We start from the raw sequence: 12,469 nt of genomic DNA, 5'->3' as shown, positions 1-12,469 counted from the left end.
GCAGCATTTTTCACAACCCCGTTTTGTTCAGTGGCTGTTGGGCAGTCGGCGTTGGTGCGGCTGGATTGATGGCTGCTGAAGTTGAGGATGTGGAGAGCGGAGCGTTGGCGCAGAGCGCCGATGCGTATTTGGAACAGAAAGTCGCCGCTTGGAATTGAAATGGATTTGCATGGGACAGGAGAAGTGAACCAATCTCTTTTTTCATCAAGGGATGATACAGCTTCTTGTTGACTTTGAAACTTAGCTTGTAGCCGACGTCTGAACAATTTGAGCATAACGTCTCTGATCCACTGATTAAAGGACACTTTGATTCTCTCCTCTTTCATCTCAAACTGCTTCAAACAACATAGTGTGTGACGGAAAAGTGGTTAGGACTGCACGACTGTCCGTGTTTTATGTTATGTGTTGTGTTTATCATTTTACTTTATGTTAACTGTTTTGTATAGCACTTTGTTACAGCTGCCGCTGATGTGAAAGCCCTATATAAAACAGCATGTATTGTATTGTATTGTATTATATTATATTGTCTACCTGTAGCGACAGCAGCCATATCTCATGTGTGGCACCTCAAAATGTTGTTTCACCATAAAAACAGCAAGTACAAATTGGTCAATGGTGAAGGTCAATCTCTAGGCTTGCGGGGTTGGGTTGCAACCTAATCGGTTCGCAATTGTCAAGTTCGGCCGCATCGTTTGGCGTAGGCAGCTAAAGAGATGAGATGCTTGTTGGTTCATCCTCAGCATGTGAGCAAATTCTCCTCTGCCTGCTACTGCCAGTGAACGTGTGCACGCGAGCTTTTGTGCAGATAGATGTTGTGCGCGCATGTGTGGATGGATATTCGCATCACCTTACTGCATGGAAACTTGGCCTCAAGCCGGTCGTGTGCCCAGTGTGGGCTGGTAAACATTCTGGATGGATGTCACTTCCTGCCCAGAAGTGTCAAACACAAGATGAATTCATTTCCATCACTTCCTTTTCACTTGTAAGAACAGTCAAACTCCACATAGAAAGGCCGAAGCCCGAATGAAACCCTCCGACTCTGCACTGTGATGCAGACGTGCTTATCGGTTGTCCACGATACATTTTCACTCATGGAAGCAGCAGCCACAGTTTATATGTGCTACAGGGGCATCACTCAACACAAATACCCCCCGCCCCCCGACTTCCATCTGCATCGACATTGCAGCTCAGCTTACCTTTTGCCTTTGACATGATAGCAGGGCTGGCACATCTTGGTAGGACGCACCTATTGCTCCATGGTAGTACCGTACCTTTCTCTGAAAGTCTTTGAGATTATGTACTCACTTGTCAGCCATATTCTGAATGGTAATCTGTTGTGATTTTTTTTTTCTTCAGCGAAATGAGTGTCTTGCCTCAATAAATGTTAGAAAGTACCGTGCTAGAATCCAGCGATTTGCATGCAAGCCATTACATAAAAGTCAGTTATAGATACATTCCAGTATTTAACCAAACTGTTCGACTTGGAGGAAAATGTTCTCTCTTTGCAAATGCAGAAAGAAGAAATTGAGATATGGTCTCAGGAGTACCACACACACACACACATCCAAACTTTCAGCACTGTTATGATGAATCTTCCTCTGCAAGGGTCCAAACGTCATCAAGTGAATACAGTATTCTGCTTCTACACACATACTCTGTTCTCAAACGTAATCTTAGTTTCTGGGTCTTATCTTGGCTTTGCTTCTCTTTCAGTCATCATGAGATTCGCCAGTAGGAAGATTTGTTTTCGACTCCCGTTTATTCTCTCCCCCCTAAAAAGCAGAAGTTGGGAAAGATGCGCTCGCATGTGGAGCCTGCAGCTGTCCACTGCGTTGAGGAGGCTGCGTGGCATTGAGTTGATGGACAGGATCAAGACCTCCCGCTAGCACCTCTTTCCCTCCCCTGCTTCTGACTAATTGGAACAGACGTGGAATATACAGAACTCCCGTTTTGCTGAGCATCTGCCTCTGAAGTGGCATTAAAAATACTAATTGCAGCGGTCAGGCTTCTCCAACACAGGGGTTGTCCTCCAATTATGTCTTGCGTGTTGAATTGATTTTCTTTCGCGCTTCAAGAGGCGAGAGGTACCCCACGGACTGGTGGAAAAACTTCACATTCCCCGACAACGTACCTGAATTTGCAATGAATAAGACGGACCCGATGGTGTCTTTTTTTTTTTTTAATCAAAACCGGAAGTGCGTGGCATATGAATGTATGTGAACAAGTTGCCACGATGCATTATGGGAGCGTAAGTTCCAATGCATGTGGACCGCGTGAACGAACACACTGTGCACCCGTGAGACGCGCGAGCTGAAACGCTGATGGAAAGCAGCCGCCGTGACAAAACGCATCATGGGTGCCACTTAAATTAAGATGAATATTTCAATGACCCAGAGGAGTGGAGGGCATTAAGTCAAGCTCAGGGGGGTGGCGGCAGATTCAGCGCATTCCACTTTGCATGCCAGATCAGGGCGCTCGGGACGTCACGTCCCAATTTCACTTCGGCGTGAATCTCCTCACATCAGAGCATAAGATCCGTTTTAATGCCACGCGTAACGGTCACGTGAAGTTAGTGACACACTGGAGCACTCTGTCGCGCTCCATAAGCGTTAATAGCGGTTGAGGAATTCAATTTGGAGACACTGGGGTCACATTGTTTGCCCTCTCCCTGTCACGTTGTGCCCGAAGCGATAGACAGATCGCTTCGTGCACAACAAAAATAAGGAAGTGGATCCCCGAGATAGCAGACAGAAAACGAGATCTTGTCAAAGAACAAAAAGGGTCTTTAATACGGAACACAAAATACCCGACAGGAAGAATAACAAAAAGCGCTGGTCAAATAAGGACCAGGGTAAAAATAAGGTAACAACAGAAAACGCTCGCGGAAAACAAAAGCGAGGAAGATCTGAATAGACTATAGGAATAATTTACATACAATCAATAACTTGTACGACAAGACAATTGCCAGAAGGCTAGGAAGCAACGAGTAATATTAATTTAGGGTTCTCTTTCGCGAAGGAACAATGGCGCGGCGTGGAATTCTCCGGCAGTGAGATGACTGCCGGAGTCTCTTAATAAAGGGGGGTAATCAGCCCGAAATTACGGGCAGGTGTGCAGATCTCGGAGGAGAAAACCCGCCACCTGCTGGCGGACACGCGACGTGACACTCCCAAGGTCATCTCCAAACTCACGGGACCATTGGCCAACTTAAGTCATTTGGGGTATTCCTCCACATGCAGGGGTGCAGATGTGGGATTTTGGACCTGGGGTGGATGGGGACCTAGCTCATACTCAAAATAATACCCCCCCCCCAAAAAAAAATGTCGAGGTGATCACCATGAGTTGTACATCATGAAACTGACCAACTCTCTCTCCAAAACATATTTTAACATGTTTGTGTATTAACTGAAATATACTCAACACTATTTTCATACATAGAAATGGTGATGTATTTTACATCACTATATACACATAGAATTCTCATTTTGAACAAGATGGAAAAAAAGGTATTATTGGGATTTAGAATTGAATTGAATATAACTTTGTCAAATGTGCAGTAAATGTCCAAAAGTCAGACGGGAGTTAACTGGGGAGCAGCCCAAGGTGCACCTGCCCTTGTGCTCAAAGTTAGCTGTGGATGGATTAATGTTTAAAATTGTTCCCATCACTAAAAAATAATAATTATTATATACCTATACAACCTATGTTTCACAATAGCAGTGGTCATGGAATGAAGTGCAAGTCTTCACATGAAAGCAGTTTCCTCGACTTTATTTCTATTTTCAATTGCTTATTTCAAACTCACAATTCTCGAAAAGCGCACAGTTAAATATTTTTGCGTCATAGAGTGCGCAATGCCACCTCACCAACCGCAGCGCAACTCATGACAATATCTCATAAATGATGTCTTATTATTCGTGTTATTCTCACTTCAGCCACATTGTCCTGAGAAACCTAAACATTTTTTTTGTTGGCCATTTACACGCATCTTGCAATAAGTTCAATTTGTGGTCATCATTGTACATTTGTACGCAAAAATGAAAAAAAAAAAAAACACTTGTGAAATTCACCCACTGGAGTCCCATGAGCTGCAACGTGGTGAGATTACGTTTTACGAAATGGCATGGGCACAGTTTAACCTTTGTATTTTTGCGCACCCTTTAGAAGTGTTCCAAAAAGCATATGCTGTTTGTTGTTTTGGTGATTGTTACGTAGGTGTCACATTTTGCGTGATGGTAGTTGTAGGACCCCAAAAAGCGGGGAGGAGCAGGGTGGATTGACCAAAATGTGTTTAACAAAAAATACGCACAGGAGTACAATAGAAAAAAAAAACACTAATTCGAAGTACTAAAAAAATGCCTGGAAATCACAAGTATCCAACCAAACTATAACAAGAAACAAAACATGACAGGAGCACATGTATGCTCACATACTCACAGCCCACATATAGGTGTCAAACTCAGATCCCGGAGGGCCGCTGTCCTGCATGTTTTCCAAGCCTCCCTGTTGGAACACACCTGATTAAAATGAACAGGTTCAATGTCGGGCTTGCGCAGAGCTTGCTGATGATCTGATCATTTGAATCAGGTGTGTTGCAACAGAGAGACTTGGGAAAACATGGAGGACAGCGGCCCTCCAAGACCTGACTTTGACACCTCCATCCATCCATCCATTTCCGAACCGCTTAATCCTCACAATGGTCGCGGGGGGTGCTGGCGCCTATCCCAGCCGTCTTCGAGCAGTAGGCGGGGGACACCCTGAATCAGTTGCCAGCCAATCGCAGGGCACACAGAGACGAACAATCATCCACGCTCACATTCACACCTAGGGACAATTTAGAGCATCCAATCAGCCTGCCATGCATGTTTTTTTGGAATGTGGGAGGAAACCGGAGCACCCGGAGAAAACCCACGCAGGCCCGGGGAGAACATGCAAACTCCACACAGGGAGGCCGGAGCTGGAATCGAACCCGGTACCTCTGCACTGTGAAGCCAAAGCGCTAACCACTGGACTACCGGGCCGCCACTTTGCCACCTATGGCCCACAATGACCCAACAAAGACCGACAGAAACTCCGGGAACTTAATCCAAGCTAAGTGACGAGACAACGAGAAACACCTGGACAAGACACAAAGGCTTGAGGGAGCTCATTGGTTGCACACAAGGAACACGGATAACGAGAACAGGTGGCGAAAAAAAGGGCACATGAGGAAGCAAAACCAAACGTAACCAGACCGAAACATAACAGTAGGGACAGTGGGTGTTTAGTTTTGTTATTAGGTTCAGATCAATACATTAGCGAGATAGTGAGGGCGCCTGCCGGGCTGGCTTGAGACTGGTGGAGGATTTGGGGAGACCTTGACGGAACTCGCGGGTGTGAAATGAGCTCGGGACTTGCTTGGAGAGAGGCTGACAAAGCGGTTTTCGTGAACCTCGATACGACTTGGCAGACGCTCGCGCACGTGACACTATTATTCGCTTCATGGGAAACGGGTGACGCGTGGATCCACTTGAAAGAAAAAAAAACACATCGTCATACATAGTATGTGTCTGACACAGGGACGTATTGCGTAGCAATGACACACGGGAGCCTGTTTTGTGCCACAAAGGAGGACAGATTTCAGATCCACGCGTTTTATCTCCACACCATCTGACGCACACCACTGTTCAGAAGAAACTAAGAGAGAATGGGGCGTCCCGTATCGGTGGGTGCCAGTGCGTAACGACCTTTTCCCCCCTCCTCGCTCCTGCAATAAATCTGTTTGTTCATCGGCGTCCTGCGAGCACAGCACCGTAGATGCACTACGGGCTCGCACCCCCGCCCACCCCATTTCCTGTGGCCATGCCTGCACATTTGGAGCGGACGCGCGCGGCAGAGAAAGGCTCCGCCGGCGTAGCGATCCGCAACGGTTACGCGCAAGCACGCATCGTCCCACCGAGCCGCGACGCACAGCGCGCGTCGTCGTGGGTGAGGCCGGCGTGGACCCGCGCGCGGACTTGCGTCGGAGTGGGCTGCTCGGCGTGTGCGCTAGTACTGGCCGCGCCGCTGAGGTGCGCACAGTGTTGGAACTGTGAGCCGCGCGCATTCCCGCAGCCGCAGTCGTGCAGTCACTCGCTCGCGGGCTGCCTCGCCGAGCTGCTGCTCGCTTGCTGGGCCGCCCTCTCGCCCTTCCTCAGCCTCCTGTGCGCCTTCTTCTGGCTCGGCGTCTACCTGATTCGCTGCGGAGTGCTGCTCCCAAGCGCCCTCTCGCTCCTCACGGCGTTCCACCTGGCGGAAGCGGCTGCGTGGAGCCTCCCGGGCGGCCCGCATGAAGTAGCCGCTGCGCTGGTGCTCGCGTGCGCGGCCGGCGGCGCACTGATGCTAGCGCGCCTGGACCGGGGCACGTCCGTGGTCGTGGTCGTCAGCGTGGTGCGCGCCGTCTCCCTCTTGTCGCTGCGCAAGCTTCGTCCCGCTTGGAGGCCGTACGTGGCGTACCTGCTGGGGGTCGTGGGCATCCTCCTGGCGAGGTATGCTGACAGGCTCCTCGCCGGCCAAGGGACACTCGAGGAGGGCTGCACCCCCGTGACTGGAGCCAAGGGAGACGTCCCCGCATTCAAAAGGCGCAGGAGGTCCAGTTCGGTGATATCCACAAACATGGCACATAGTCAGTCCAACAGCAAGTCACATCGCAGGACCTCTCTGCCATGCATCCAGAGGGACCAGGTAGGACCCCCCTCACTCAACACCCCCAGCACTCGTCGTGACTCGTCGTGACCCTGACGGTTTTGCAAAGATTTTATGAACAGACTCCATTGTTATCGCCATGGCATTAGCATTTTAATTGGATCATTTGTAATATTCACCGCCTATTTTCTACTACTTGATCTATTTTTGGACCATCACTTGGTGATGTTTTTAAACACGAGTAGCTTGTCGTGAGACAACATGTTTTCAGGTTCACTTTATAGAGTTGGATTTGTTTGCATTCAAGACCTGAATATTGTCCATTAACTGGATCAATCAATTTGGCACATTGAACATGATTATGTATGTGTATAAAATGCTCACAAAAATAAAGGGAACACTTGGGAGTTACATTGTGCTGTTTCAGTGTTCCCTTTATTTATTTTTGGATCAGTGTTTGGCTTGGATAAACTTTATTGTCAAATGTACTGTATGTGTAACATACAGCGCAGATGAAATTTCTTTTGTGTTTATATATACACACGCATACACATGCATAGTCAAACGTTTAGACAATTTCTCACTCGGTCATAATTCAAAGTCTTCTAACTTGTGACTGGTAATTTATATATTGCTGCATGTACTATATGTAGACATTTCATACTTGAAGTACCTTGATTTATACCATATTAATTCAGAGAATATGTTAACAAAGCTGTAGTAGAAGTTTTGTGTCAAATGGCACCCAAATCCTTATTTTGAAGCAGTGCTTTCCAGTGGTGACAAAAAAAAGAGAAACTGAGGGTGATTCCCAATAACTAATTAGTCCATTAAAAGGACACGTACGGTCTATTTATAACTTCCTTCCTCACTTTATGGAGGCTTTCTGTCCTCAAAATAGAAAAATGGTTGCGATCCGCATGCTGCCTCGTGCACACTCCTATTAGCTCCTGTGGATGGAACATCAGTGACTGTGCTGAGTGTTCGAAAGGAGGAGTTTTTTTGGTGTGATCAAAGCTGTGTGTGTGTGTGTGTGTGTGTGTGTGTACTGCAGGGCTGTCGGTCAGCCCACTTCGAGGTGCTCTAACTACGCTAGTTAGCACTTTAGTGATCCTGTTTGTTTTTTCTTAGTGGTCACACACACCCACCGAAACTCATATTTGATATTTTTGCTCCAATTATTCATTTTTAACCGTATTATTTTGATCCAACTGCTGCAGTTTGACGTTTTGGGGTTTCAATCGACTTTAGTTGTACTGATGCCAAACGTCATATTTCTAAGTAGGTGTACACCTGGCTGATTTTTCCACATGCAGATGTTTTTGAAAAGCGGTTATACTAGGCAATACTCTTCTGCCACACATTTATTTATTGACAGTGCACAAACATGTGGTCTCTTCCCACATAACTTAAACCCAACCAAAAAAAAAATCTCTAATTATTAATTCTGTCAATGCTTTTAAGACACACACCAAAAAAAAGTATATTTGATTATCGCAGCAGTCAAAACAGTCCTGAAAAAAAAAAGACATTCCTTAATGTAGTGAGTGCAAGTTAAGCATTTTACTCCCAATGAGACGTTGCAAAGCTAATCCGGAGCGTTATGGATCAAGCGGCGTCATCTGCACAGCAATCACATGCCACATTTTGACTCACAATCTAGTTAAGATAATGAATCAGTACCCCCCCCCCCCCCCAACCAGCCCTGATGGATGAAGCGCAACCGGAGGCCTCTCAGTCGGCGGTTGACCAGTCACGACCTGCCTGTAATTGAGACACACATGGTCGACACATGCCGTCGTGAGCGTCTCTTGTCTGTGTGGTCTGCAATGTGTAAACAAGCCCAGAGTGACCCACGCTAGTCATCGCCTCGCTCACGCAGGGGCTCAGACGCACATCGGGGGGTTACAATGAGACTAGCACATGGTCAGAGGCGGCGTGAACTGTCAAACCTGAGTGTGTGTGTGCGCGCGCGCGATTCTCTGTAGGAAAAAAATGGGGTGTTTTATCAAGTCAGGATGTTTAAATGTAGCAGTAGGGTATCTGCACTTTGTTGGCCTGATGGTATTTACATTATTGCCGAATACTTTTGTTTCCTTCTTTCGCAGACTTTTTCATAAGAGCACATTGGATTAATCGTTTTAGTCTCAAAACAGTTTACTTCAAAAATAAATAAAGCAATGAGGAATTTCCAAGTGCTGTCTTCCTCTCAAGCCTGCCGTTGTAGCCTCAGCTCGAAAACTTCTGTTGCTATACACTCGACTGAAAACATGAAAATGCTGTCTTATGCGGTTTATGTTGCACTCACTTTGATGCTTTTTCATTGGCAAACCCAGATAATTCTTGGTACTGTTGTAATACACAATCGCTTGTACTTTTCACTTTTTCCGGAGCCATACTGGAGGAAAAAAAAAGATTCGTATTGGTATGTTAAATCCATGACATACTGAGTGAATGATATAAGCTGTGTGAGAGAAATCACAACTGAGCTTTGCAAGTTTCGAGACTTTTTTTTTTTAATATGGTTTTTGTAAAGTTAAAAATAGTCTATTTATCTGGCTACTCACCCGCATGTTTATCAGAAGCAATTCAAAAGTTTTATTTTTTCCTTGTGCTTATCCATTATGTGACTGTTCAATAAGACACCTCAAGCCCAAAAAAAGAACCAAGTGATTGGATTTACATGTTTCCTTATGGAGCATAGAGCTGAAGTTTTCATATGACTCAATTTTAGTTTCGACTTTTTGGAATGTATTCATGAAAACCAAGGTTCCACTGTAGTGTTTAGTTTTTTTTTTTTTTTTAATACAAAGTGACATCATCACCTACTTGCCTGGCATGCATAGTTTTTCTGGCAAGTCATTTCTTTGACTCAACTTTTCCTAATTGCTTTCTAGTTTGCTTTACAGTAGTAGGCACATTCCCCAACATTGGGCTCCTTCCAGAAAGTCGCGACTATCTTGGCTGATAGGAGCTAGCATGATGGACAAAGCTTCTTGTTGGTTTCAGCCAAAGTGACCGTTGTATGCTTATCAGCTGTGGATGACGAACAGCAGGAAGAGGTGCAAGCTCATGATGCGGATCTATTTTCGCAGCTTGCAAGGAAATGCTAGTCCACGGTTCTCTTGCTGTATACAGTACATATTAAAAGTCTGGGGGATAGGGCCTGAAATTGATTTCACCAAATAAATTGAATTCCTTCAGCATAACCGTACATATTTTCATACAAACCTCAGTGTATAAGTTAGAACCAAAGTGTTCCTGAATGGTTACATGGACCCTTAGCAGAGCTGAATTCATGAAAAAGAAACCATATCAAGAGAGAGAGAGAGAGAGAGAGAGAGAGAGAGAGAGACCCTGAGCAGAGCTAAATTCATTAAAATAAAGGGGCGGACCGGTGGGCCAGTGGTTAGTGCGTCGGCCTCACAGTGCAGAGGTCATGGGTTCGATCCCGGCCTTCCTGTGTGGAGTTTGCATGCTCTCCCCGGGCCTGTGTGGGTTTTCTCCAGGTACTCCGGTCTCCTCCCACATTCCAAAAACATGCATGGAAGGCTGATTGAAGTAGGCGTGAGTGTGAGCGCAGATGCTTGTTCATCTCTGCGTGCCCTGCCATTGGCTAGCAACCAGTGTCCCCCGCCTACTGCCCAAAGCACACCCTGTGAACCTTATGAGGATAAAGCCGTTTAGAAAATGGATGGATAAATGAAAAAAGGGCCTCACTTCGAGTTACATTGTATTGTTAAGTGTTTTTCGGGCGGGTTATTGGAGCATATACCAGCTGACTTCAGTCAACATTTGGGGAAAAACAACCATTCAGACCCATACTCACCCACATTGACATAATCACCGAGGGGGAATCCCATACTGCCTGCACAGTGAGACTAGTGTACCATTTTCACTAGCTGTGACAACAGTGTGTGTGTGTGTAACTTTGAGAGTGTATCTTGTGCCGATCTCAAAACTGTGCAAAATGGTGGAAATGATCACAACCAACATTGCTGACATAAATGATTCGTGCAGTATTCCGTATTAACATATATTTGAACCTCCTGCTTCTCACTGACGTACATTGGAACGTAATGATTCATTTTTGGTTTGTGGATGTGTTTTCTGTAGCTTCATTGTAGCTGTTTATTATTTTCTCTGGAGACACTTACTTACCTGCTAACTTTTGTGTTCAGAGATGTTATCTCTCTGCTCCAGACAGACTGGTCTGTGAAAAGTGTACTGTACTCCCCAAGCATTTCTACTGCTGTTTTGTGACTACATTTCTCAATAGCTTAGACTAGTTTCTCTTGACGTCTGTTAATTACTTCTCATGCTCCTTTTGTGCCATCAATACCTTTCAGCTCTTACGTATCCGCCGCCACTGAGTCGAGGATCAGTGACTCAGAAGAACGTCGCTTCAGTGCGGGGCAGTGTTTAGCTGTGCTAGCTAACCAACCACAGCTCATAGCTAGCTGGTGCGGCATAAGATATAGCACAGAAAATTCTCCCGGTAGTTCAAGAGCAGCAGGGAAAGCTACAGTCGTCGGATGGGTGACATGTTGCCCCAACAAGGTGGGACAAAAAGCAACAGAAAGTGATCACGCAGGAGGCAAGTGAACTTGAGAACGCTGCGTTTTCGTTGTTAATGCAGCGTCCCTTTCCCGTTTTGATGACAGGCTCTGCTCTCTGTCCGACTCCTGACCCCAACACAAATATCATAGCAGGAGGAGGAAATTCTTTCATAACTTGGATGATCAAGATATTCTTGAAATCTCTCTTAATGACTTCCTGTGGAATGGGATCCAAACACAATTGCTGCTGCTGTAGTAAATGTTTCCTGTTTCACTAGTTTTGTTGCCCAGCTCCAAAATTGAATTGTGTTTCGGATAAGGTTAGGGGGGGGGGGGCGGGTGGTGTTGACCAGAAACGCATCCTTATACTTGGGGACTTTGAGATGTCAACATTAGACTTTTAACATTGTTTCATTTTTAAAGAGCTTTACGTCTGAGATAAATGAGAAGCTGATGCTAACATGGGATGCTGTGTCTTGTGATTGGAGAAGATCATCCCCGGTCCCGGTGCTTGCACACGCAGTCCCAGTCTATTAGCTGTGCATGTGCAAGGAGGCGAGTAGTGGAGGAGTCGGGGTAGAATGAAAGTAGGTCATTCGAGGTTTTGTTTAGTAGCCAGGCAAAACAGCAGGCGTGCTCTTACTCCCCCAAACTGTGGAAGAGTGGTGCGTGATAGTCTGTCAAAGCTTTTATCATGACTCTGCTTCTGTTGTGATTTGTGTGCGTTACCTTCTCCATGTTGCCCGCGTACGATAAAGGCACAAAACAAGACAGCGGTGTAAATGAGCAATTCAACTCACTTGGAAACTCACGCGCTCGGAAACAACTCTCCGCCATTTTGATCATTCAGTTACACTTATTTCATCACATTTGTCACTGAGGTGTAGTTATATACCGTATTTAAATCTTAACTCTAGTCAAGAGTCAACCTAGCATTTTTAAAAACGTTTTACTCACTGCGAAATCTCTGATTAGTGCCACAAAATGGATTTAACATTTGGCTGCTCTGCTTCTCCCATTCATTTTATTTAGTTTATCTGTCAAGTTGGTCATCGTTCCCGGTAGTTTTAGTAAACTGACACAAGTCAACCAACTCCTTCTGACTGATGTATTCCGCTTTGAAATTAGCCATTCAAGTCAATATTGTGACAATTTAAATGTGTTGATGTCATCATGAGCATTGTGTATACTTTACATGTCGTTTATCATCATTTAGCGCTGCTAGCCGAGATAGGAAGCTTGTTATT

At 45.6% G+C, this 12,469-nt stretch overlaps 2 protein-coding genes across 3 annotated transcripts in view; one reads left to right on the top strand and one right to left on the bottom strand.

Moving 5' to 3' along the window:
• Nucleotides 1-12,469, bottom strand: part of LOC127598052 (tumor protein p53-inducible protein 11-like) — an 823,313-nt gene that overhangs the window by 659,721 nt on the left and 151,123 nt on the right. The window lies entirely within an intron of this gene.
• Nucleotides 5,582-12,469, top strand: part of LOC127598037 (cGMP-inhibited 3',5'-cyclic phosphodiesterase 3A-like) — an 83,724-nt gene continuing 76,836 nt past the window's right edge. For both annotated transcript variants that reach the window (XM_052061535.1, XM_052061534.1), the window contains exon 1: nucleotides 5,582-6,702. In XM_052061535.1, the coding sequence (XP_051917495.1) occupies nucleotides 5,797-6,702 (906 nt within the window). In that variant the 5' untranslated portion in view covers nucleotides 5,582-5,796. The remainder of the gene's footprint in view (nucleotides 6,703-12,469) is intronic.

This window comes from Hippocampus zosterae, chromosome 3 (assembly GCF_025434085.1).
Source record: "Hippocampus zosterae strain Florida chromosome 3, ASM2543408v3, whole genome shotgun sequence".
NCBI lineage: Eukaryota > Metazoa > Chordata > Actinopteri > Syngnathiformes > Syngnathidae > Hippocampus > Hippocampus zosterae.
Note: the sequence above shows the minus strand (reverse complement) of the source record. Positions and strands in the feature narration are given on the sequence as shown.